Consider the following 27996-nt stretch of genomic DNA (forward strand, 5'->3'; position numbering starts at 1 on the left):
CCCCACAGGATCAGGTAAACACCTCTGACAGTTGGCTGGTAGGCATCTCTGTCCTTCACTCTCTTGGCAACTACTGCCTAGAAAGTCGCATCCTGGTTCTGTGCTGACATCTTGGCTCGGGCTGCGAGTTTAGTGCAGGGTTTCTTCGGGCTGCGAGTTTAGTGCAGGGATTTCTTGAGGCAGGTGGGAAAAACAAAAAGAGGAGCGTAGTCTCGAAATCCTCCCAAGTGGGACCCGTGCCCTCTAGCTGGGTGGAAGCAGAAACACAGGCGGGTCTTGGGGAAGGGACTGAGATGCAGTTCGAGAGCGGACCGCAGCGGCTCATGGGAAGGTGACTGGGATCCATCATTCCCAGTCGGAGAGGTCGGCCTGGACAGGGCTTTCATGGTTGCTGTATCCCAAGACTGCGCTAAGAGTGTCTGGATCTGTGACTCCAACTGTCCAAAGGGCCGTTACAGAGGCTCTGTCAAGGAGGTGAGAGCCCAAGATGGCGACTTGGGGGTGAGGGCGTTTCGTGTCTGTGGATTGTCAGGGCCGGAGGCCTCCAGTGTGAGCTCATTCATATTCCAATTCTTGCTAATGAAAAACCTTGTTACCTGCTTGGCATTCTTTTTTTTTTTTTTTTTTTTTTCCCTTGGGGGTGGGGTTGGGGGAGGGGTTGTGGTGGAGAAAGACCATTAATCTGAGAGCGGACTACAGAACTAGGAATTTTCACTAGCATGACCCAGAAATCCCAAACTGCGAGCCTGGGAAAATTCTAACTTGATACCACAATGCTGGAGCCTGAAGGGGGTGGGGGTGTCTGTTATCCAATATCTGTAAGAAAGGGGGTGCTTATCTGACTGAATTGGCCTAAAATTCCTAGAGAAAAATTCTCACATAGTGACTGTACCCTTGTATGTATTGGTAATTGTATTGTCAGTTTTCCTGTCTCTTTATGAAGTATTGTTTTTGAGTCTCCTATGAACTGTGTAGTGAGCTTGACAGTGACCAGCTTGGCATTTCAGGTTTGAGCTCTTAGGTTCTCATATGGTGGGTTCCCAACCTGAAAGGGTTGGGGGTGGGTGGGTAATGTCAAACGACCCCTTCAAAGGGGTTCTATATCAGATGTCCTGCATATCAGAAGTTTACATTGGGATTATAACATTAGCAAAATTAATTATGAAACAGCAATGAAAATAACTTTATGGTTAAGGGTCACCACAGCATGAGGAACTGTATTAAAGGGTTGCAGCATTAGGAAGGTTGAGAACCACTGTCTTAGGTTTTGTTTAGTTTTTGAAAATATCTAGTTACCAGAGATGAGAAGTTATCTCAGAAGATTCTAGTATTGTTAAGGGAATATTTTCTTGGGAACAAAGTAGGGAGCTTTCATGTTCTGAAGGAAGGCATGCAACAGTAGGAATTCCATCCTACTAGTGTGGAGGAAGACCATTAAAAAGGGACCAGGAGCCCTGGGTCCCGTTAGGGAATTTACACCTGGTCCAAGCCTTAGACTGCTACACTGAACTCCACAGACCGCAGGGCCCTGTGATACAGGCCCATCTGACTAAACCTGCACTGTGGTTAGCCAGGTCTGCCTACATGTTCACGGCAGAGATTGCATTATTGCCAGTTACTTACTGATACATCATCATATGCCAACCTTTCAGAACAGTACAGGGGCCAATCTGGTTCCTTTCCCATTACCTTAGTGCTCACTCTATGTTGGTGGCCAGCACAGGGAAGGTCTGCTGGGCTATGAATGAGTGCATTTGCCCTTTAGAGAATACTTTATTGAATATACTGCAATAGAGCAACAAGCTGGAAAGCACCGGCATACCACATACCTCAGAGGCTAATGAGCTATGTATGGGTGAGGTCAGAGACAGAGGATATGCTTGTTCCATTAGAGGGAGTTTTTTTCTCATATTTTAATTTATTCTCATATATTGCATCCCAATGGTAGATTCCCCTCCCTCCTCTTCTCCTAATCCTACCCACCCCCTTCCATTCCTCCTTCATTTCCCTTCAGAGGAGGGCTGGCCTCCTAGAGATACCAACCAAACATGGCATATCAAGTTGCAATAAGTCCAGGCAACTCTCCTCATATTAAGGCTGGGCAAGGCAACCCAGTAAGAGGAAAAGGGTCTCTAAAGCAGGCAAAAGTGTCAGAGCCAGCCTTTACTCCCACTGTTTGGAGTATCACAAGAAGACCAAGCTACATAGCCATAAAATAAATGCTGAGTGCCTAGGTCAGACCCATGCAGGCTTCTCTGTGAGCCCCTATGAAACCAGGTTAGTTGATGCTGTGGGTTTTCTTTTCTTTTCTTTTTTGGAGACAGGGTTTCTCTGTGTAGCCTTGGCTGTCCTGGAACTCACACTGTAGACCGGGCTGGCCTCGAACTCAGAAATCCACCTGCCTCTGCCTCCCAAGTGCTAGGATTAAAGGCGTGCGCCACCACTGCCCGGCTAGATGCTGTGGGTTTTCTTGTAGTGACCTTGACCCCTCTTGCTCCTACAATCCTTCCTCCTTGTCTTCTGCAGGATTCACTGAGCTTCACCTAATGTTTGGCTGTAGGTCTCTGCATCTGTTTCCATGGAAACTTCATCTGCTACGATCAGAATATTAGGAATCATTTCATTTACTCCCCTCCCTTTTTTGCCAGGCACATTTGGTTCTGGATAAGGTCTTTGGACTATCCAGCTTCTGGTTCCTGGTCCTCCAGGCAGTGTCAGGTATGGGCTTAGAGGGAGTTTCTTTGTGTGTGTTTCTCTGGCATGTAGTACCTGCTGTGTAAGGATCAGTCCACATGAGTCAGTGTGCAGCTTAGGAGTTAAGCAAGGGCTAACTATGATTGTAATTTCTAACTGTATAATGGCCATGCAAACAATCACAGTTGTGTGAAGATTTTCGAATGTCCTGCTCCACTGCAGGCAAGATCTGTCAGAGTGAAGGTGCAATTCTTAGCTTTGCATGGCCGAAGTAATTACTGATCCAATTGCTTTGAACAAAATTTGGGCAAAGCTTCTTCAGAAGCTGTCAAACACATGGATGGTGGGAGCTTGATCTTTAGGAGGTTGTGGCTGCCATGTGGGTTCTGGCAATTGAAAACCGGTCCTCTGGAAGAACAGCCATTGCTGTTAACTGCTGAGTATCTCTGTAGCCTCATATGAGCTTTTGAGAACATTATTAATTGAATTTTCATGTGGAAACACATGATGGTTCCTCTGTCTTGGCAGTAGATTTGGGTGGTTCACACATGTACCTCAGCTTCACTAGATAGATGAAAAAATTGCTTCCAAAGAATTAAGAGACATGCCAAGGGTAACATGATATGTAGGTACCAGGGGCATTCTGACTACTGTTACTTTGTACAGTTAAGAAAAATCAATGTTTGTGTATTTTCTAATACTGACTTCTAGTTACCATGTAATGTCTTTAGGTTTGTGTGGTTTTATGTTTTATGTTGAAATCCAGCATCTGAGTGTGATCTGCAAATGTTTTCCCATAGATCAAGGTGTCCAAATTTCAAACACTTTCCAAACACCTTGTCCTGAGCATTTTACAGGTATCAATACATTCTGTACATTGTATAACCTTAAAGGTATAGAACGCAAGTGCCTTACTTTATGTTAGCATTCTGTTCACCAAAATTCATAAGGTAGGAATGAAAATAATGGAGTCTATCTCTGTTGTAAAAGGAAGAAATTAGATTGCACCAAACTTGTGCTGTAAACCTGTATGTAAACCAAACCAGCTATTCTTCCTGTGGCTTTCAAACCATGAGCATCTAGTTACAGAATATTTCTTATTGTATTTGTCATGCTTAGATACCATTTCCCATTCCCCAATATGCTAAAATAATGCAATTCTAAATCATTAAATGTATCAGCCTTGCCGGGCACTGGTGGCATACACTTTTAATCCCAGGACTCAGGAGTCAGGGGCAGGTGAAACTCTTCAGTTCCAGGACAGCATAGGCTACAGAGTGAGTTCCAGGACAGTCAGGGCTACCTAGAGAAACCCTGTCTCAAAACACAAAACCAAAGCAAAGCAAAGCAAACCAAACCAAAACCAAAACCAACCTTACCCCAACCCCAACCCCAACCCAACCAAACTAAACCAAAAACAAAACAAAAGGTGCCAGCCCTTTTTGTACAAGAAGTAAACAAAAATAGTGCCTTAAAGATCAATTTTTGTTTTCCCACATTCCTGCAGGTCTGTATCTGGACTGATCTCAGCTGGGAAATGACTGTATTGTCCTGCCTTCAGTGACATATGAAGTTGAAGTCGTCAGTGCTTTGAGGCTGATAAGTTCTGGGTGTTCAGTCCCACACTCAGTGGTTCCTGCTGAGTCTTTTCAATCTCTATTTCCATCAAGCAGTCACCAAGGTTCTTTACAACATAGCTGTGTCCAGTAGGTAAATGCCAGTCAAGAAATTCTTTTCAAATTCAGGTTATCTTCACATTTTCTGAGTTCCTCTTGATAAATTGAATCAAGTGGCAAAACCCATCTTATTCATGGGAACTAAACAAGGGTATGGGTACATGGAGATGCCCCTTTTGGCAACATTACTGTAATGGTGTCCTATATGAAAAATGCATTATTTTTCTCTTAAAGCCAAGAAAAAAGCCAGGTCCAGAACTAAGTGTTTTAGTTAGGAGAGATGACAGAGGTTCTGGTTAGTCAACAAAGTGATGGACTGGGTATTAGGACTATCTTGTACCTCACTGGTACAAATTGGCATAATTATGCTCTAATTGCATTTTGAGAGAAAAGTTTTATTTTAACAGGAAGGGTGATATGTAGGAGGAGCTAAGGGGGAAAGAGTACCGAGAGGAAGAGATGGAGTAAGGAGAGGAGAAGATGAAGAAGAGGAGAAGCTAGGTGATGAGAGAGAGAAAGAGAGGGGGGATATGGAGGCAGTTGTTCACATGTCTTCACCAGTCAAATATAGTTGATATATCTAGGCTGGGTATTGGGTTACACTTCTGATTGAGCATTACCAAACTTATAAAGACTTTGATTAACATTTTAAAAAAAGTGTAGAAAAGCAAAAAGAAAAAGGGGGCATGGGATAGGGGTTTTCTGTGTGTGTGTGTGTGGGGGTGGGGAAATTGGGAAAGGGGATGGCATTTGAAATGTAAATAAAATATCCAATAAAAAATAATAATAAAAAAGAAAAAAAAACAAGATTAAAGAATTAAAAATAAAATTCTCTCCAACCAAAAAAAATGCATTATTTAAATTTTTTTCCTGTATAAGCATGGGCAAAAAAATCTTTAAATCTGCATATTTCCCCTGAAAATGAACTGTATAAAAGAAGCAGTAGTGTAGAGGAAATGCTTGTATGGAGCCCTTTGGGTGGATCAATAGAATATTTCATTATTCTGTTAATGGCAGGAAAACATGATGACTCTGGATTTAATTTGTAACTTTAAAAGGGAATGTTAATTGTTACCCATTTGCTTATTATTTATAGATGTATGTGTTCATTAACTCAGCCATGAGTAATGACTGTATTGTTGTTTCATTGTCAATGGTGTCTTTGTTGCACTTTATGTAGATGAGTTTATTTTGTTTCTTTTTTTAAAGTTTATTTTTATGTGCATTGATGTCTTGCTTGCATGTATGTCTATGTGAGGGTGCCAGAACTAGAGTTAGAGGTAGTTGTGAGCTGCCTTATGTGTGCTGGGAATTGAACCTGGGTCCTCTGGAAGAGCAGCCAGTGTTCTTGATCATTGAGCTATCTCTTAAGCCCCCAGTGACTGTTTTCTTCTTCTTCTTCTTCAGCTAATTGCACAGTGTTTTGAGTGAGAATCTAGGACCAAGCCATGAATATCCTCTCACTCTCATGACTGTATATGATTCTCCTTCTCTCAAGTGTATCCCAGTATCCTCTGTGTTTCCAAGGGCAAAACCAAAACAAAGCAACTTACAAACATCATGAATGAATATGTGGTGAGTTATTTATTCCCCAGTTTATTATATGTTGTTATTTTATTTGTATTCATAGTCTGACCATCATTAAGACTTGCCCAAATTTATAGAGAATTAGACTTTAACTCCTATTGGTAGTAATTATAGCAACATTTAAAAAATCATAGTTTTTCTTAATTATAAATATTAATAATTTGCCACAAATTATTAATATTTCTCTCAGATTTAAAATATCTTTGGCCACTGTGATTTCCACCATGAGGCTTTGCCCCTTACAGAATCGGATGGAATCATGATTAAGTTGGTTCTTAGTACCTGTTAACCCCGCCCTCCATACATATCCAGTGCAGAGTGCATAGTGAAGAGGCTGGCAAGTGCATACATGGTGGACACTTATAGAAGGCAAGGGTGCTAGGGTGGGGGTGCCCTGTGCACACTGATTTGGGCATTTATTCCCATTAGGCACTATGCCGGTTCTTTGTTAAAAGCCTAGTCCAGGTCTGTGCTTCATGTATCATCATTCTGCTTTCTGGCTCTTGCAAGTCTCTTAGTGGATATTCTCTTTCGCTAGCAAATGCCTAAGTTTGCAATTGGTCATCTTGCCTCGGTTACAGTTAATCTTTGTGTTCCTGCATCTTGGGACTCCAGCCAAGGTCTCATGAGCATTAAGTGTTCCTCCACTATTGAACCATACCCTGTGCTGTCCTCTGAGCATTAAGCATCCCCTGTCACTGAACTACACTCTGTGCTGTCCCCATTTCTGCCCTCCTCCTTCCTGTGCTTTCCTTTTTCTGACTGTGGCCTTTAGTACAAGAAACGATGCCTGCCGAAGTAAATTATTTAAAAAAATACATAGTTAGAGTTTACCAAAATCCATTACACAGAGACCACCCATATTAGCTGCCTTGCTTCATAGAGTCTAACTAGGGTGGTACTGCTTCCCTCAGTAAAGAGAACATCTTTTGGAGATTGTGTCCTTTTACTAAATTCTGGGTTGAATCCTGGCAGGCAAGGCATTATATTTCCAGCTCAGCAAACCCTACCTGTTTATTTTCCCTAAGTGATACTTGAAATTTTAGTGTCCTTTATGAATTTTGACTTCAGATTGTAGAAAGCAAGCAGAGAGAAGGGTTCAGAAAGGGCTAGAGAATATAATGCACTCAGATATGGTCCAGTGATCTATTTCCTCTAACTGGTTGCAACTTTGGAAGTTTTCAATACTTCTAAAAATAGTGACACCAGCTTAGAACCAAGCATCCAATTCTTGAATCTGTGGAGGATCTTTTATATTCAAACCATGGATCAAAACCATCCTGAAAATGTGACAAAATAGTTTAGGACCTCTGTTTCCATGTCAGGGATTCTTTGCTGTCTGGCTTCTCTGCTGTGATCTAGCAGCTGGAGTAGGTCATTGAACACAGAGCTGAGATGGTGTCCAAGAGCACTCAAGGTTGGCTGTTCAAGGTTGGCTGACAGTGGGCAGCTGCAGGGGGTTCTATGTGCCTAGGAAAAAGGGTTTCTTAGGGATTTTCCATGTGCTTGAGCAAAGTTACTTAGGATGGTTGGATTTCCTACCTAATGCCTGGCTTCCTAATGAAGCTGTGTGACTTCTGGAAGCCTTGTATGTGAGTTTCCCAGATGGTAGCTTTGCTATGTTTCACTGACCAAACCATTTGTTAAGGGCAAGGCTTAAGCCCAGTGTCCACCAAAGATGGAGGAATTATCTTGGCGTTCTGGCCCATTCCTAGAAGTCACTGCTCAATGTTTGTCTCCAGCTCATTTCAGTGTTGTTCATAAATACTTCTTTAGTTCAAAGGTTATTTCAAAGTACAGTTTTTAATTTTTGAATATTAAGTCAATTCTTAACTCTTGTTTTGATATTGGTTTCTTATTTGAAGACTTTATATTCAGAGAATATATTGAATTTTATTTTGGGGATTTGTGTTGATGGTCAACGTAATGGTTTGCTTTGATGATTATTGTTTCATCTTTAATAATAAAGACAAGATTTTGTTGTTAAGATCTGCCTTCTTCCTTACTTCATAGCTTATGTCCCAATTCCTTTTGATTTCTGCCTGGGAATGGCACTCAGGTCCAGAATAGTTCTGACCCTTAATTGCTGAGCAGAGTATGTGGGTTGTGAGTGTGTGTGTGCATGTATGAGAGTGTGTATACTCTGTATTTCTAACTTTTAAATTTGAATTTCATTGATTTATTTTTTGAATCGTATCCTTTTCTTATTCTATTGCTGTATTCAATTTGTTTTTGTTTTCTCTGCAAAGGTACGAAGATCAGCTTGGTCTTCCTCGTGTCATCCTATGGTATCAGCCTTCCTCTAGTAGCAGTTTATGCTGTGCTCTACAATTTTTTATCTTACTCATTTTAAAAAATTCAGTTCAAAATGTTCCTTTTTAAATGTGTGTGTGCGTGTGCGTGTGTGTCTGTGTGTGTGTGTTCAAGCACACATTTCTATGTGAGTACAAATCAGCAGAGCATGTGGGTCCCCGGGATAGAACTTTCAAACTTGGTAGTAAGCACTGTCACCTGCTGAGACATTATGCTAGATATCCAGTTCAAAATAGTCTAAAACTTTTACTTACAGAGTTCTTTTCAGTCCATGCCTTATCTGGTAGTAAGTTGTTTAACCTTACTCCACGTTGGAGATCTTCTACCTGTGGAATATGAATGTTCCAGGTTGTGTGTGTTTGTTGTGTGTTTTTTCCCTCTGTTATATCTGGAAACACCTCTCTTTTATGTCTTCTGACTACACCACAGCCTTCTAGTTTTTCTAGGGGATGGCTGCTGAAATCCAGATCTGCTCAGCTCACTTACCTGTTCTGATATGACTTCATTGTATTACACTATGATTTTGGAATCAGTAGGTCTTACAAATAACAGACAACAAGCAGTTATTTGTATGCAGTAAGGAAATATTGGAATGTCAGATTACATGCATTTAGTTTGTAAGGGAAAAAATTTTTAAAAAGGCTGGGCTGTGGGGTTGTGGTGGCGCACGCCTTTAATCCCAGCACTTGGGAGACAGAGGCAGGCAGATTTCTGAGTTTGAGGCCAGCCTGGTCTACAGCATGAGTTCAAGGACATCCAGAGGACTACACAGAGAAACTCTGTCTTGGAAAAACTAAAAAAACCAAACCCAACCCAACCCAATCCAACCTAACCACCAACCCAAACACCAAACCAAACCAACAAAAAACCAAAAAAAAAAAAAAAAAAAAAAAAACCCAAAACAAAAACAAAAAAAAAAAAAAAAAAAAAAAACCCCAAATTTAATTTTTAAGGAATACCAACAGACAGATAAAATTTCCTGTTGAAATTAGTCTAGATATGTAAATACAGAATCATTCGCTATATAATTGGTTTCTGCAATTTTAACAATATTGATTTAATATATAGGATTACTCTGTCTTCATGTCCACCTACATTCCAGAAGACAGGCTTGGCTCCTTTTATAGATGGTTGTGAGCTACCATGTGGGTGCTGGGAATTGAACTCAGAGCCTCAGGAAGAGCAGCCAGTGGTCTTGAGTGCTGAGCTATCTCTCCAGCTCCAGGTCTTTCAACTTTATAATACAGTGATAACAATACAGGCTCATTCACCTCTATGTGATTTTTTACACTCAGTTTCTCTCTCTCTCTCTCTCTCTCTCTCTCTCTCTCTCTCTCTCTCTCTCTCTCAACTTAATACCTTACAGTTCAGAAGTTTAGGGCTTTTCAGTTCCACTGCAGCTCTGGGAATATGTTGTTTTTGCCTTTCTGTGTGTCTGCAGGCTCCTCAGGCCAGCATTTGTGTCTATGGCAGCTAGCTCCATTCCGTTGGCTTAGTCTAATAGGCTGCCTTTGCTGGTTCAGGGCTGAGCCACTGTTTGCCTTTTTGTGAGAGCCGAACCTCATCACTGCAGGTACTGCCTGGGATCCTATTGGCCCTATCTCTGAAAAGTTTTACCGCCTGTGGGTGTGCCTGAGGTTCTGGTTCCCCCCATACCTGCTGCTCTCTCTTAAAGGGATTTATCCCTCAGCTAGGAAACTGCATCCTGCTCTGGGAAGTGCTTGGTTCTTACCTTTTCAGTCGGGGCTTTTTCTAATACATGAATCTTTTGTCTAAACCTGGATTCTGTGCCTGATATTAAATGCCATCTGTAACCATGGGCTTTTTTATTCTCACCCAGTTCCGGAAATAATGACTCTGAGACTTAATTATGTTTGAATAAACAATTCCTAGGCCATAAGCTTGGACATATTTCCCAATTAGCTCGTAACTTATTCAACCCATTTATTCTATTCTATGAGTGCCACATGGCTGGTTACTTCTTCTCAGTGTCATCTGTCTGCCTCCTAAGAGTTCAGGTCAAATCTCTTTCCTGCCTGACTATATCTTAGAGTTCCCTCTCCCAACTGGAACTCTCATCTCTTTATTTTCTGCCTCAGCTCATTGGCCAATTGGCTTTTTATTGGTGGGTGATGCTTCCATACAGTACACAAAAGGTTCTCTCTAAAATATATAGGACCATTACTGTGGTGTGTGCTTGTTTGTGTGGTTGAGGCAGGGGTTTGAAAAAGAGTTGCAGCCATGCCAGATTAAGCAAAGGTTATTCTTTCAAAGACTTCTGAGTGAAGGGGAATCTTGTAGGAAAAGTTTTGGTTAACATATGACCTATACTGCATAACCGAGGTAGGAGCGTGGGGCCTATATGACTTAATGACATGGGTCATTCTTTCTTTGTGCAATAGTGCACAAGTTTAGTTCAAGTTCTCCCTCCCAGCCCCATGCTCCTAGAAATAAGACTGAGACTCAAAATACCTTGACTATATAGCTAGGGTTAACTGTGACTAGATCATAACTTAGATAATCCAATTATTTTAACCTACATTCTGCTACATGGCTGGTTACCTGTGCTCGGGTACTATGCATCTTTCTCACATCTTCCTGGGTAAATCTTTTATCATGCCTGGCTCTCTCCCAGAATTCCTTCTGCCTCCCATTTTCTGCCTGAGCTATAAGCCATAAGCTTTTTAATTGATAGGTGATGCATCCATACAATACACAAGACATTCTCTCTACAATTCCCCCTTTTAGTTCAATAAAAGGATCTTTTTGTTTGTTTGTTTGTTTGTTTGAGACAGTCTTTTTCTGTATAGCCCTGGCTGTCCTGGAACTCATTCTGTAGAGGCAGAAATCCACCTGCCTCTGTCTCCCAAGTGCTGGGATTAAAGGCATGCGCCACCACTGCCTGGCAGGATCTTTTTCTTAAAATTATAAATTGAATATAATTATAACAATTCTGAGACAATTATGGAAATTATTAGATAGGATTTACATTTATAATGTTCAGTCCATAGCATTTGGCAATTAAGGAAAAATTTCTATTATCTATCCTATCTTAGTGTATTCGAAGTTTTGTACCTAACTCAAATTTTATCCTAACTTGCATTACCAACCTAAATCATCTTTTTAGACCTACAATATCTTCTTAATCCTAAATAACTCTGCTATTGAGGTGCAGATTTAAAGAAATACTGGTTTTTTCTTGTGACTATTGGGAAATAGTATAAGAAAAAGAAATACAGCCACCAGATTAATTCACTGCTGATATTTATAATTCATTTCCACAAGAGAGTGGGGATTATTGTTGCACAACCCATACAACATGACAGTAGTCAGGCTGTTTCCAACTCCTAGGAGGCAGAGTGAGGTGTGGGTATGTTCATGTTCACTTGCAGCCCTGTCTGATTAAGGCCTGGTTACCCAAATGGTCTGGGTTCTCTTACACCAACAGTGAAGGTTTTAACCTTACTATCATCATGTAGTACATTAATCAATCAATAACATCAGGATAGGTTTTTAAAATTTTTTTTCTACTATATAAGCAAGGTATATTATAATGTAAAACATACACGAGAGCCTTCCACCCCTTAAGAGAAGCTGCTCTTCAGGTTCCTTTTTGCAAGCCTAGAGTAAATTGATTGAGGAGAAATGTGCTGTTACAGGAGTTGGTGTCATTTGAGGATGTCACTGTGAGTTTCACCTGGGAGGAGTGGCAGAATCTCAGTGATGCTCAGAGGATGCTGTACAGGAATGTGATGCTGGAGACATACGGCAGCCTGCTGTCACTGGGTGAGTAAGTCAGGAGCAAGCACCATCCCTGCAGTAAGCACATGAGCACATATGAGGTTTAGGGCTAAGGTTCTAGGCCACAGATTGTATGATTGTTCAGCGCTCTCTACTGAAAGGTCCATATTTGCACTTTTGTTGCACAGATCCTAAAACATGGTTTTGTCTTTCTTCAAAGAACCTTATTAGCAGGATTTTTCCAAGTCGTATATTATTTCCTATTAACAGGGCAATGCATCCCTAAACCTGACTTGATCTTCAAATTGGAACAGGGAGAGGAGCCATGGACTGCAGAAGAACCTGCAACCAAGACTCTGCCAGGTTAGTTGTTGGTATGTGTGGATGGGGAGACCATGCATAACAAAGGTTGGCTGTTTCACCATTTTATCCCCAAGCTCCGTATCTGAGGGCTCAAACATGTTTGCTATGTAGTCTGCAAGGAGAATTCTCTTGCATATGTTCCTGCATTTGAATTTGATGAAATATTTATTAGGCTCCCCCACACCCCATCTAACTTCTGTAATTTGTTGTTTTTCCCTGGTACTTCTCTTTTCATAGTTTCAGTTGCCTCTCGCACTTCAATCTCATGGGGATTTTGTTTTCAGATATGTTTCATGTGATTATTTTTGTTTTAGCACATGCTAATGAGGCAGATTTCAAGTGCTGGTTCTTGTATATTTTATATAAATAAAAATGTAAAAGTAATGTCCTTACTTCATGGAATTAATTTCAATAAAAGACAAATAAGTTTATTTATACTAAGAAGTCACAAACAAGTATATGTAATGTTGAACCACAGTATAATGAGTAACAGATGGTGTTTAAAGTTACAGAGTATTTCACTGACAAAGTTGATCTAAACAGATTTAGAGTTAGGCTGTAAGCCGTGATTTAAGAAATCAGAAGGAGGACATATAGGAAGGGGTATTCCCACTTGAGAAAGAATCAAGGAGAAGTGTTTCAAGTTGAAGAACTCAAGCTTTTTTTTGGGATGGGGATTGTAATTTAAATGTAGCACTCGTTTAATTCTCCTTCTCTCATTCTGAAGCAACAAAGATGATGAGGAATTGTAGAAGCCACTTTTTATGAAGCTGAAACATGACAACCTCCACAAGAATTGATGAATTACTAGACAGTGGTGCACGGATCACCACTTTGGAGGCAAATATTAGGTCTCATGAATATCACAAGTAGTCAGAATTTTAGAGAGATGTACAGCATACATATTTTTTCAGAGTGGTAGACAGGAGTTTGTATTTATTTTGGTTAGGAAAGAACAGGACATGTTCAGTTGAGACCTCAATTACTGGAATCTGTTTTGGGTGGAAGTAGAAAGGAAGAAATTTCATGTTTGAAATATTCCCAGTCTATCATCATCATTCTCTGTAATAACTCTAAGCAAACAAGATGCAAAAAAAAAAAAAAAAAAAAAAAAAATGCCGGGCAGTGGTGGCACACGCCTTTAATCCCAGCAATTGGGAGGCAGAGGCAGGCAGATTTCTGAGTTTGAGGCCAGCCTGGTCTACAGAGTGAGTTCCAGGACAGCCAGGGCTACAGGAGAAACCCTGTCACGAAAAACCAAAAAAAAAAAAAAAAAAAAAAAAAGATGCAAACTTGTGGCCATAATGGAAGCTTCAGGTTAGGAAGCAGCCTATTATCAGCTGGGCAGTGGTGGCGCATGCCTTTAATCCCAGCACTTGGGAGGCAGGTGGATTTCTGAGTTCGAGGCCAGCCAGAGTAAGTTCCAGGACAGCCAGGACTACACAGAGAAACCCTGTCTCGAAAAACCAAAAAAAAAAAAAAAAAAAAAAAAAGGGAAGGAAGCAGCCTATCAGAGTCTGCTCATAACCTGCAAAGAGGATGTCCAGAAATTATTGCCTCTTTTAGACCAGAATAAAGAGAATGGCAGAAGGGAAGAACATACGTGTCATCACTGTCATGTAACTAGAACCTTGTAAAAAACATAACCATTCTCTGAGTGGAAAACTATACCTAGCAACTGGTGGATATTTTAACAAAATATTTCTTCACAAAAAAATAAAATGAAGCAATACTTTACTAATACTTTAATACCAGAAAACTTATCAGTGTATTTCAGTATGTTAAATCAAAGGAGTAAACTAACTTATTTATTTAAAAAGATTTATTTTATTTATATGAGTACACTGTAGCTATCTTCAGATATATCAGAAGAGGCATTAGATCTCATTACAGATGGTTGTGAGCCACCATGTGGTTGCTGGGAATTGAACTCAGGACCTCTGGAAGAGCAGTCAGTGCTCTTAACCACTGAGCCATCTCTCCAGCCCCCCATTAGAAATTCTTTAAAATAATTAATAGAAACTACTTTTGTTTGCTTGTCTCTTTAGTCTTCTCCAGTATGGATGGCGTAAGTGAGGCCAATCAGAAGAGTCGAGAGAGACATGTGTGGCAAGTTACAGCCGACTGTCACAATAGACCAACCGAGGAAGCAGACGGGTTAGAAAACACTTTTTATTTATACTCCATGAATATTTCAAGGTTTGCTGTAAATAATAGAAACTGTTCAGGAGTGAAGTCTGAAGAGTTGAATGGCTATCTGAATACGCGTCTCCCTTCTGAGCCTCCTGGATTGTGTACTGTAGAACAATATAATGACTGTTGTGCAGCAGGGGAATCTGTCAGATGTCCTGAGCAGTTTTCTCAGCATTCCAAGATTCAGACTGGACAGCAGGACTTTGAATATATCAGAGAAGGGAAAGATGCAAAGGAGGAAAATTTATTGAAAGAAATTGCTTCATCTAAGAGACTTCAAATGGGACTGACTTCTTGTAAGCATAATGGGTGTGAGCCAGTTTCTGTTCAGTCAGACGTCATGGCTAAGGTAGGGAAGGCAACTTTCAGTAAGAAGTGTGATCTCACTAAACACCAAGCCACATACTCAGGGAGAACATCTTGTAAATGCCTTGAAAATAAGAAAACCTTTACCAGCGAATTCGACCTTACAGTTCATCAGAGGACACATAACCAGAAAAAAGACCATGTATGTATCCAGTGTGAGAAACCCTTTAGTACTAAATCTTCCCTTACTATCCATCAGAGAATTCACACAGGAGAAAAGCCCTATGGATGTAGTGAATGTAATAAAACCTTCAGACAAAAGTCAGCTCTCATTGTACATGAGAGAACTCACACTGGAGAGAAACCCTTTGAATGTTATGAGTGTGGTAAAGCCTTCCAACATAAGTGGTACCTCAAAACACACCAGAGAACTCACACTGGGGAGAAACCATATGAGTGTAAAGAATGTGGAAAAGCCTTTCTAAAGAAGTCATACCTCAAAATGCATCAGGGAACTCACAAGATCGAGAAACCTTATGAATGTGAAAACTGTGGAAAAACCTTCCATAACAGGTCGTACTTCAACATGCATCATAGAACTCACAGTGGGGAGAAGCCCTATGCATGCAGTGAGTGTGGAAAAGCCTTTTTCCAAAAGTCAGACCTCAGGAGGCATCAGAGGATCCACAACAGTGAGAAATTACATGAATGTAAAGAATGTGGAAAAGCCTTTCAAAATAAGTCATACCTCAAAACTCACCAGAAAGTTCACACAGGTGAGAAACCATATGAGTGTAAAGAGTGTGGGAAAGCATTTCAAAACAAGTCATATCTCAATAAGCATCAGATAATTCATACAGGTGAAAAGCCTTATGAATGTAATAAATGTGGGAAAACATTTCAGTGGAAGTTAGTCCTCAGTAAGCATCATAGAATCCACACAGGTGAAAAGCCCTATGAATGCATTCAGTGTGGAAAAATGTTTGGCTACAAATCATCCCTCATTGTACATGAGTTGATTCATTCTGGGGAGAAACCTTATGAATGTAATGTATGTAGAAAAACCTTTTCACAAAAATCAAACCTAAGCAGGCATCAGAGAACTCACCAACATGGGGAGCTATGGTAGGAATGGGTAAGGATGTGGTCCCTTGTCCTGCCTCTCCTCTGGAGGCACACAGCAGCCAATACACTGGCTTGGGGGAAGACAAAGTGAAGTCAGGGACAGGAGTCTGCAGTCTATGCTTCTCTTGGGGTGTCAGACACTGCTGCATGCCAGGCTGGAAGGTGAAAACAGTGCAGGAGTGGAAGGAACTTGGTCCGGTTTGGAGCGAGTGCCTGAGTGCCAGAGGGGCAGGAGAAGAGAGAGGTCTTCTTCAGGAGTTTTAGTGTTATGGCTCCTTTAGGGGAAGGCCTTCCCTGAGACGATCTTTAATGAAGAGGCTCTCTGAGATTGATTTTAGCTCGTTTGTGTTGTTTTATTGGGGGTGGATGTGAACACATAGGCTTTATTCTGGGTGAATGAGGGATGATGTAATTTTGGGGAAGGGTATGAGAATATCCAGAAAGGGAAGGTCATTGGCTGAAGGCTAAGGCTATTGAGATGCCTCATTAGCATGGAGAGGTGTTCCAGGCTCCAGGCACTGTTCTATGTGGCTGGCTTCCTATGGTCACATTAGTTAAGGTCATGATTACATGCTCCAGAGTGGGGCATAGAGGCAGGGAGGGAGCAGCCATTTCAGATCTCTGAGGTCCCCAGAGTTTCAGCAAACTTCCATTTCACCAGTCTCATGCCCATCTGGTGGCACAGTCCACTTGCCCTACATCCACAAAGGCATTTAAGCCTCATAATGCATCAAGAACTTCAAGCAAGAATCCACTTCAGGGACTGGAGAGATGGCTCAGTGGTTAAGTGCACTGACTGCTCTTCCAGAGGTCCTGAGTTCAATTCCCAGCAACCACGTGGTGGCTCACAACCATCTGTAATGGGATCCGATACCCTCTTCTGGTATGTCTGAAGACAGCTACAGTGTACTCATATAAAATAAATAAATAAATAAATAAATAAATAAATGTTAAAAAATCCATTTTATGTGTGTAGGTGTTCTTTGTATAAAACAAATGTCAATTTACAAGAGAGAACCCACACAGGGTTGAGAAAGTTTAGGAATGTGTTGAATGACTATGAAGGAAGTTTCCTTAGTACTTGTACTTGAGAACTTATAAAACCACTAACACAGGAATGACTAATGTAATAACTGAGGAAAAATGTCCTCCAAGAGGTCAAAACTTGGAGTGCATCTAAGTGCTGAGATGGAAGGAAATAGTTAGATTAGGAGGAATGTAAAGAATATAGAAGTTTGACCCGTGTTTTTATTCAGTATGTCTGAGATAACTCATATTGGAGAGAAACTCAATGAACGCCATGGATGTGGAAAATACTTTCATAACATAATTTAGAAAAATCTATGAGGTAATTAAAGTTTAAAATAATTTTGACATCATTCATTCCTTAATATACATGACGAAGTCCACAATGGGAAGACACTCTTCAAGAGATAAAATCATTAAAAACCTGGAAGTTATTCTTTGTTAAATATGAGGTCACCCTGTGAAGAAAGTCTCTGCGAATGGAGTCATTGGGGAAATGTTCCAGTAGAAGTTTCACCTCAGTATGCATAAGAGAACTTACTCAGAAAAGAGAACATACTTAGAGTCTAAAGGAAGTCTTAGAGTGTGGATGAACATCATTCGAAACCTTTCAACCCAAAATTTATCCTGTTTAAAGTAATGCAGGGCCTGGAGAGGGAGCAGAGACTGAGGGAATGGCCAACCAATAACCAAGCCAACTTGAGACCTGTCTCATGGGCAAGCACCAATCCCTAACACTATTAATGATACTCTGTTATGCTTGCAGACTGGAGCAAGTCCTCTGAGAGGCTCCAGCAGCTAAGGTACAGACACCCACAGCCAAACACTGGATGGAGCTTGGGGACTTTTGCAGAGGAATGGGAAGGATTTTGGGGGTCGAAGGGGATAGGAAATCCACAGGAAGACCAACAGAGTCAACTAACCTGGACCCTTGGGTCCCTCAGAGTCTGAACCACCAACCAAAGAACATACATGGGCTGAACCTAGGCCCCCCTGCACATATGTAGCAGATGAGCAGCTTGGTTTCCATGTGGGTCTCTAACAACTGGAAACAGATGCAGAGTCAAACATTGGACAGAGCTTGGGGACTCTTATTGAAGAGTTTGGGGAAGGATGGAAGGCCCTGACTGGGATAACTCTACAGGAAAATCAAGAATCATCTAACTGGACCTTTGAGGGTCTCTCAGAAACTGAGCCACAAAGCAAAGAGCATACACAGTTTAGATGGAGGCCCCCTGCACATATGTAGCAGATGTGCAGCTCAGTCTCCGTGTGGGTCCCCCAACAACTGGAGCTGGGGCTGTCCCTAAAGCTGTAGCCTGTCTGGAATCCATTTTCCAACTGGGCTGCCTTGCCTGGTCTCAGAGGGAGAGGGTATGTCTAACCATGCAGAGACGTGTTGGGCCATGTTAGGGGATACCCAGGAGGACCCTACTCTCACAGAAGAGAAGGGGAGGGGCATGGGTAGAGAGAATGTGAGGGGGGGGATCAGGAGTTAGGGCAGTTATTGGGATGTAAAGTGAATAAACTCATGGAAAAAATACTTGCAGGCAAATAAAATGAACTAGAAAGTTGTACTGAATGAGGTAACCCAGACACAGAGAGGCACAGATAGTGTGTTTTCCCTTGTATGTGGATTTTAACTGTTAACTTATAAGTGGTTATAAGCTGTTTAATAAACATGAACTATAATCTGTATAACTCAGCAGTTGCATATGGAGCAAGGGGACAGATACTTAGACCTTTCAAGGAAAGGGAAATTATAATAGGTAGTTATAGATGAATGCATGACAGGGCTTGAATGAGAAGACCAAGTAGGGAAGGGACAGAGGGACAAGGAGAACAGTGAAACTATGGGGAGAGACAGCTAAAATTAAGGGATATTTGAGTCATACATAGCATGGGAACCTAATATAGTAAAAGCTTCCTTCTGTATATACATATATGAAGGTGACTTAAATGAATGGGTGCAACACGCTACCTCGCCGATAAGGAGCACGTCACACTCAAGATTCTTCTGACAGCATCTTTTATTGTTACAGCTCTTTTAGTTAGAAGGATGCAAGATGGAGAACAAAGGAAGGACCCCAAGCCCCAGAATGTACTGACTTATATACTATCAAAGAGACATGATCTGTCCTCATTGGCTTACAGACTGGGGTCTCATTTACATACCCACTGATAGTACTATCAGCGGGAAAATTTGCGCCTACGCGTGCTCACAGCTGCAGACACCAAGGCCAAGAAGAACCAGGAACAGGAAGCCAGCGCCATCTTATAATGGCGAGCGTATAGCTACTTCAGCAAACGCAGAATGGCTCCTAACAAATGGGCTCCTAAATAATGGGGAGACAGCCTCAACTGGACTTCTCGTCACCAACTGAAGCTTCCAGCACTGAGAATGGCTTACTTCTAATTGAATTGTTGGCCAAAGGGTTCTATGGGAACCCCTAAACAACTCAGAATATTGCCAAGACTGTACATTTCCTTCTTTCTCCTGCTCTTATCAAAACTAAATCCAGTGCCCAGAGGCTAGTATCTGATTCTCTATAATATAAAGACAAAGGGCTACTGTTGGTGGCCAACTTTTAGCAGAAAGCGGCTATCAGCTTTGCAGCCATCTTGAGCCATATACCCTGACATGAGACTTGAATTACAATAGCCTACAACAGCTGAGAATCAAGGTTTAGATACCTTGAGATTAAAGGCGTGTGAGATTAAAGGTGTGTGATTTAAGAGTATGATTTAGAAGTATAGAGATCAGAGTTAGAGACAAGACCTAAGGGCATGATTAAAGGTGTAACTTAGAGGCGTGGCTTAGAATCAGACTATAGAAGACAGAACCAGACATCAGACCAGAGAGAGAGATTCATACACATCAGACATTAGGTAGAATCTGCCCTCACCCTCACTCTTGCTGAAACCCGACCTGCAGACCGGAGCAGCAGCTTGGGCCGGGATACAGTGGCCGCCCAAACGTGGGTCGGCCCGGGCCTCAACATTTTGCCTGGGCTGCAACATTTATTTTGGCCGCTCCAACTTGGGGCTAGTGCGGTCCCCAACAGGCTACTACATGGTCAAGGAGCTTAGCAGGCTGAATTATGGGTACTCACTCAGCTGTGGGTGTCATCTGTGGACCCACCACACCTAGGTAAAGAAAGCAACACATCTAGAGGAAAACAAGGCCTTGTCTCAAAATTCATCTAGACCTTCTCTTTGAGAAGCCGTCTGGAAATGATAGGGGCCAGCTGTCTGAATTCACAGTTAGATCTCTTCCAAGTAATGAGCCAGAATTGTGCATTTCAACAAAAGTTTCTTTCTTTCTTTCTTTCTTTCTTTCTTTCTTTCTTTCTTTCTTTCTTTCTTTCTCCTTCCTTCCTTCCTTCCTTCCTCCCTTTCTTTCTTTCTTTTTTGGAGATAGGGTTTCTCTATGTAGTGCTGGCTGATCTTCAATTCACTCTGTAGACCAGGCTGTACTAGAACTGAGAGATCCACCTGCCTCAGCCTCCCAAGTTCTCTACAATTGCTTTATTTTCATTACATGGTTGTCACTATGTGCATTTAAGACCTGGGGTGGGGGGGTGAGGGTGGCGTTGTTTCACTTAAGATATTGGTAATAAAATCAAATATTGGCCGGGCGGTGGTGACACACACCTTTACTCCCAGTACTTGGGAGGCAGAGGCAGGTCGATTTCTGAGTTCGAGGCCAGCCTGGTCTACAGAGTGAGTTCCAGGACAGCCAGAACTACACAGAGAAACCCTGTCTCGAAAAACAAACAAACGAACAAACAAATTATTAGCTGAGCATTGTGGTACACACCTTTAATCCCAGGATGGTGGAGGCAGAAGCAAGTGGATGTGTTAATTTAAGCTCAGTTTATATATCTGATTCCAGGACAGCAGGAGAGACGTAAGAGAGCCTGTCTCCAGAAACAAACAAACAAATAACAAAAAATCCCTGAAAAAAAAAAAACCCAAAACCAAAACCACAACAAATAAACAAATACCATATGAAACCACTTAAAGATAAATAAAACCAAAAATTTACATGCACTTTTATAGAAGTATAATTCTTTCTAGGTTTTGTGTTTCATACTTAAATAATGTTGCCATCCAGTGGCATTTAATGTGAAAATCCCTTCCAGAAGCTCATGTGTTAAGTAAAGCTTGGCTTATTGTGTGCTAATGTTCATTTAAACATTTTTTCCCAAATACAAACAAATATACATTCTCTGCACATCACGGAACTTGCTCTAAAATTGACCACATTCTTGGATACAAAGCCAGTCTCAACAGATACAAGAAAATTGAAATAACTCAGTGTATCTAATGAGGCCACAGCAGAATAAAGCTTGATATCAACAACAAAAGAAACAACAGAAAGCTCACAAACACATGGAAACTGTACAACTTACTACTGCATGAAAACAGAAGTAAAGAAATTAAAGACCCTCTAGAATTTACTAGAAATGAATATACGTCATATCCTAAATTATGGGACATGATAAAGGAGAAGTTCTAAAGGGCAAGCTCATAGCACCAAGTGCCTACAAAGGCTAGAGAAGCCAGGTGGTGGAGTCTCACACCTTTAATCCTATCACTTGGGAGGCAGGTGGGTCTCTGAGTTCAAGGCCAGCCTGGTCGGCAGATCCAATTCCAGGACAGCCAAGACTACACAGAGAAACCCTGTCTCAAAAAAAAAAAAAAAAATGCAGAGCTAAAGAAATCTTAAGACTAGCAACTTAACAGCACACCAAAAAGCTCTAGAACAAAAAGAAGAAATCACACTAAAAAGTAGTACATGGCAAGAAATAATCAAACTGAGGACCGAAATCAACAAAATAGAAGCAAAGGGAAAAATTTGTTAGTTCTTTGAGAAAAATCAGTGAGATTACAAACCCTTATTCAAATCAACTAACAGATGCAGAGATAATACCTGGATCGACAAAATCAAAATGAAAGGGGATGCTGGGGAAATCTTTAGGAAGTGCCAGAGACCTAGGATGGGGTAGGCTCCCAGGAGTCAATGCAGGTGACCTTATGTCTATCAGTGGGTGTCATTAAACTAGAAGAGGCCACCTCCTGTAGCCAGGAAGGATCCCCAGTGGAGGGATGACAACAACTCCCCCCCCCACACACACACATACAAAACTCCCCTCCAGGCCCCTCTGTCCTTTCCCCAACTTTTTCTTGTTTATTTCCAAGAAGCCCCACCCCAACCTCACATCCCATCCAACCTCTCTCTCATCTTCTTGTCTTCCTTCCTAAATTATGTATTCAAACCAGTGAGTTCAATCAGTGTAATACCCATATATGGATGTGGGGTGACCTACTGGGACAAAAAGAGGATCCTGCTTCAAGATCAATCTTAAATGGGGCTTTCTGGGCTTCAGTTACTTATTAATCTTTTGTTCCCTCCCCTTCCTGGTTCTGACAACCACAGGATTGGACTTTCTTCTAGGCCTGGTAATCATGCCTATGATGCTCTGGACCTAGCTATAAGAGTGCTCACTTTTGGGACTCTAGCTCTACCCTTATGACATCACTTGGGTGTATTTGGTGTTAGTAACAGAAAACATAACTAATGGTGGCTTTATCTTAGGGACAGTTCTCACTTATTTGATTAATAAGACCAGAAAAGATGTAATAATGTTTCTCACATGTTTGTTCCTTCAAAAAGATATGATTAAGCTGGGCATGATGGCACACAGCTAAAATCCCAGTACCAAAGAGACAAAAGCAGGCTGATATCTGAGTTCGAGGCCAGCCAGGTCTACATACCAGGTGAGTTCCAGGCCAGCCAAGGCTACATGATGTGACCCTATCTCAAACCATCAAACAAACAAAAACAAAAGACAAAACAAGCAAAACAAAAAGCCATATGCTTAGTGTCATTGATGTGAAGAAGACACCATGGCTAAGGCAACTTTTTTAGGTACAACATATATTTGGGGCTGGCTTACAGGTTCAGAGGCTCAGTCCATTATCAGTCAGGGCAGCATCCAGGCAAGCATGTTGATGGAGGAGCTGAAAGTTCTACATCTTCATCCAAAGGAAGCCAGGAGCAGACTGACTCCCATGTGGCTAGGAGGAGGGTCTTAAAGCTCACCCCCACAGGGACACACTTCCTCCAACAAGACAACAGATCCCAATAGTGCCACCCCCTGGGTTAGGTATATTCAAACCACTACATTCAGCTCCCTGGGCCCCACAGGCTTGTTCAAACACATGAGTCTATGGAGTACATACCAAGCCATAGCATAATGCAAAATACATTTAATCCAACTTTAAAAGTCCCCACAATCTATAACAGTCTCGACAATGTTAAAAATCCAAACTTCGAAGTCTTTTCTGAGCCTCACGCAGTCTCTTAACTGTAATCCCATATAAAATTAAAAATACTGGGCCAAAGTAACACAGAAAAGCAGCTGGGAAAACTCCAAACTCCATGTCTCCATGTCTAATATCAAAGTACTCTTCACTTGTCCAACTGCTTTCATCCTTGACTGCTGTTGGTAGATCTAGCATTCATTAGCAACAAACTTCATTCTCTCGAACTAACTCTGTTAGCAGCTTTCCTCGGCAGGTACCCCAAGGCTCTGACATCTCTTACATCTTGGAGTATTCAAGGCAACTTCACAGCTTCTTGTTCCAATGTCTGAGAACCACATGTGATCTTCTGGGCTCCTCCAAAGGGTTTGGGTCACTTCTCCATCTCTACCCTCTGTAGCACTCTAGGCTCTGGTTGACCCCACTCCACTGCTGCTGCTGTTCTTGGTGGTCATCCCATGTCACTGGCATCTCCAAGACCCTGGGGTCTTCCACTGCAACTAGGCTTCCCCAATAGCCTCTCATAGGCTTCTTTCATGGTGTCCATAACCCCTTTAGTCCTGGCCCATCAACTGCAACCAATGGCCTACCATGGACTCTCACAGTGCCAAGCCTCAGCTGCCCTCCATGACCCCTTCATACCTTCAAATTCTGTAATACCTGAGTGACTCTTACACACTACCAAGTCCAGCTACAGCATGAGCTTCAGCCTTGGCTGTCTCTGGAACACAACTTCTTTGTGCTTTCAGAAAACACTTCCCAGAAGATTTTACCTCAGTGATGCTGATCTCTTCTTAATCATTGATAATTTCTTAGCTCCAGCTAACCAGCATCAGTTGTCCCAGAAGTCCCTTCTATTTCTGACTCTAAAACCAGAGCCATGTGGCCAAAGCTGCCAAGTTCTGCTGCTTGCTGGGGCTGGAATATGTTCCCCCTGTTCTATTACATTATCATTAGTTTCCTGTTTTCCAACTCTTTCACTGCCTAAACTTGGCTGTCCTGGATCCTGCTCTGTAGATTGACCTTGAACTCAGAGATTTGCATGGCTCTGTCTTCTTAATGTGGGGATTAAAGGCATGTATCACCAAGCCTGGACCTAAACTTAGCTGGAAGGGATCTTGCCCCAAGATCACCACTCCCTTAATTCGATGTAATATCCTTGGGCTCAGGATCAATCTCCATTTTCACTTGAATAATATGTTTTATATTTTTCCTTCCTAAACTTGCTACACTTGTTCAAAACACTCTTGATGAGAACATTAACCAGAGAACAAAGTCTATGCTGGGCATTTCCGAGACTTCCTTTGTCAATGCAGTTAATCTGAGTCTCTTCAAATTACTCTTGGGCAGACTCTTAAGACTAGGGCAAAAGGTAGCTACATTTCTTCACCAAATATCACAAGAACAGCCTCTAGGCCACATACTAACATTCTTCCCCCACAGTTCAAATCACCCTCAGCACCAGTTCCTACCCTCTTCCATATTCCTACTAGAATAGTCCACTAAGCCCAACTTAAAGCACTTCACTGCTTTCCACACCCAAAGTCTCCAAATCAACATTCCTCCAAACAAAAACATGATAAACCTTATCACAGTGACACCTCAGTCCCTGGTACCAACTTCTGGATTAGCCAGTGTTCTCTAGAGTCAGAGAAATGATGGAATGTCTCTATATACTAAGGGAGTTGGTTGTCTGCAGTCCATCTAACCACCCAACAATGGGCGGCTATGAATGGGAAGTCCCAGTTCATGAGAAAAATTTATTTTCAATGATAAAAAAAAGAAGTGCCTAGGAAATCAACAGGATATTCCCTTGGGTATGTCTATGAGTGCCTTTCAGAGAGCAAGAGAGAAGAGCTGTCCTGTGAGCATCCATCCAATAGATTGGGCACATAGGAATAAAAGAAAGGCAGTGAGTGAGTGGAGGTATTCTGCCTCTCTGCTTTTTGGCTGCTGAGGTGAAGACCTTAGCTCTGACACCTAGACAAAGAATTAGCCTGTATCAGGGGTGAGTTTTCTAGCTGATTACCCAATACAAGGTGGTCAGCCCTTGTGATCCCATTCTTCGTTGTAGTTTGACTACATTTGGAATTAAGTATAATCCAAGAAACTGGAAATTTCTTGTGAGGATATTTTTCCCCCTTGACTGAATCATTTGAAGAGGAAAAAACTACTCAAACCCTGATGTTTTTAGCTGTGAGAGTCTACCTAAAATCCTAGCCAAAGCTCTGGTGGCAACCTCTATAAAGGACCTATAGGAAGGGACGGGAGCGAGAAAGTGATGCAATTTCATTTTAACTAAAACATATTAAAACTAAAAAAAAACAAAAAACAAAAAACAAAAAAACAATGCAGCATCCAGGTACAAAGTAAGCAAAAACCTGACTGAGATGTGGGAAGTTCCTAGCTGTTTCACATCTACAGCATTAACACACAAGTCTCTGGTTAATGTGAACAAGACAGATAGGGAGCTAGGCATTTTTGAACTCTTATGTCACTATACACAGTCAAAAGTAAATAGAGGGAGATTCGAGCATTTTTTTTTTTTTTTAAGAACAGAAAGTTGAGTCAGTAAAGGGGTTAGACTTGGAAGAAGTAGCACTTGATAGCCATATGAGCAAAAGAAGTTGTAAAAAAAAATCCTCCAAAGAACTAAAAAGATTTTTTTTAATGTTTCCTTTTTTTATTGGATATTTTATTTACATTTCAGATGCCATCCCCTTCCCCCACTTGCCCCCCCTAGAAAACCCCTATCCCATGCCCCCTTTTCCTTTTTGCTTTTATACACTTTTTAAAAATGTTAATCAAAGGCTTTATAAGTTTGGTAATGCTCAAGCAGAGGTGTAACCCACTACCCAGCCTAGATACATCAACTATCTTTGACTGATGGAGACACTTGAACATCTGCCTCCATGTCCCCCCTCTCTTTCTCTCTCTCTCATCACCTAGCTTCTCCTCTCCTTCTTCTCCTCCTCTCCTTACTCCTTCTCTTCCTCTCAGTACTCCTCCCACCTTAGTTCTTCCTACATATCACCCTTCCTGTTAAAATAAAACTTTTCTCTCAAAATACAATTAGAGCATAACTAAAAAGATTTTTAATGTTGGTATTTGCTAGAATCAGAGATTAATGACGCCATCATCTGATAAACTATCAAAACCAAAGTATGAGCACATTGCAGAATGTTTAGTTATGAAGAGGTCAGCTCAGGAACTTTGGAAAGGTTATGGGACACTTGCTGGATTAACATTGCTGGGTCAGAAGAGGAAGAGAGAGGTTGATTAACATTCCTCAGGACATAGAAGAGGGAACCCACCTGCAGGTATGGAAAGCCCAGAGCAGTAGACACATTCCACAATACTGATCAATCCTTGCCACTTACAGACAAGGGAGGTCCTTGCCACCTCATTCCTCAAAGACCAGTCAGTTTAAAATTCACACTGTTCCACCAATCATATTGTGCCTAGTCACTGTTTCTTTAGTTCCACCCCTTAAACTGTATAAAAACTGACCAAATGGGCTTCCTTGGGGGTCGCCACCTCTCCTTCGTGTTCAGGACGACACCAATCATTAAAATTCCTTTTAATTGCTTTTTGCATTGGTTCACTCAGGGGTCTCAGGTAAGGTAAGGCTCACAAAAGACTTATAGTTACAGTAAAACATTGTTGCAAAATTACTACTCTCTCTTTTTTTTTTTTTTTTTTTTTTTTTTTTGGTTTTTTGGGACCGGGTTTCTCTGTGTAGTCCTGGCTGTCCTGGAACTCACTCTGTAGACCAGGCTGACCTCGAACTCAGAAATCCGCCTGCCTCTGGCTCCCAAGTGCTGGGATTAAAGGCGTGCGCCACCACCGCCCGGCTTTTTTTTTTTTTTTTTTCTTTAGAAAAGGTTCTCACTGCATATCTAAGCCAGGCCATGAACTTAAATCCTCCAGCTTTAGCATTCTAATTCTTTGGACTCTGGGTAAAGGTATGAGCTACCACACCCAGCTAAACAGTGATTCAGGAAATCTCTTGGGGAGATTTGCCTGGGGAGACTGCCCAAGGTTTAATCTTTCATCCATTTAGAATAATCCCACTTGCAGGAGCTCACCTATTGGAAGCATTAGTAAAAGCAACCATGGGAGGAAGCGGACATGGTCTTTAGAGGCTCTAAGCACGGTTCCCGGGCCCACAAGTTCATTCTTCTCCAGACAAGACACAGTGTTTCCAACCTTCTGGTCCAGACATTTCTAGATCTATCACCTCCACGCTCTGAGCATCTGAACAAGCATTGCATCCCTACCAGGAGTTGCTGAGCACGGGGATAGTTGCTTGGGTAAGTGCACAATTTGCAAGAGAAGATTCCTTTGTAGTCCCGATTTTAAACTAAATACAAACTTGCTTAGAAGTTATATTTTGCTATTCAGCAAAATCTGATTCAGTTTGCATTTGAACTTCTTTCTTGGTAATAGTATGGGTTAAGGTTATAGATAATTTTAAATTTATTATTATGCACATTTTAATTGATCTGATGTATTGTACTGAGAGATAGTTTCAAGAGACTTTTCAATTTTGTGCTTTGTCTAAATTCTAGAATATTTCAAGAGCATTCTGTTCTTAACAAATGCTCTGAATGGTTTAAAAACGTATCAGAATTTAAAGATA

General features: G+C 41.4%; 2 protein-coding genes across 9 annotated transcripts in view; both read left to right on the forward strand.

The window, feature by feature from the left end:
* On the forward strand, positions 1–27569 carry LOC117693792 (zinc finger protein 717-like). 6 transcript variants are annotated; one of them, XM_034484546.2, is made up of 7 exons: positions 1–474; positions 2649–2718; positions 4202–4404; positions 5778–5945; positions 11930–12056; positions 12282–12374; positions 14423–16960. In XM_034484546.2, the coding sequence occupies exons 4-7, from the start codon at positions 5931–5933 to the stop codon at positions 16000–16002; spliced, it is 1815 nt and encodes a 604-aa protein (XP_034340437.1). In that variant the 5' UTR covers positions 1–474; positions 2649–2718; positions 4202–4404; positions 5778–5930; the 3' UTR covers positions 16003–16960. The 6 variants fall into 6 exon arrangements, with proteins under 6 accessions (XP_034340437.1, XP_034340436.1, XP_034340438.1 ...); XM_034484545.2 differs by lacking the exon at positions 2649–2718; XM_034484547.2 differs by lacking the exon at positions 2649–2718 and having other exon boundaries at positions 4202–4400.
* Positions 27545–27996, forward strand: part of LOC117693473 (tripartite motif-containing protein 43C-like) — a 51998-nt gene continuing 51546 nt past the window's right edge. For all 3 annotated transcript variants that reach the window (XR_013105657.1, XM_076917751.1, XM_034484142.2), the window contains exon 1: positions 27545–27667. The gene's annotated coding sequence lies outside the window, so the exon portion shown is untranslated. The remainder of the gene's footprint in view (positions 27668–27996) is intronic.

The sequence above is a fragment of the Arvicanthis niloticus genome, chromosome 21 (assembly GCF_011762505.2).
Source record: "Arvicanthis niloticus isolate mArvNil1 chromosome 21, mArvNil1.pat.X, whole genome shotgun sequence".
Classification (NCBI taxonomy): Eukaryota; Metazoa; Chordata; class Mammalia; order Rodentia; family Muridae; genus Arvicanthis; species Arvicanthis niloticus.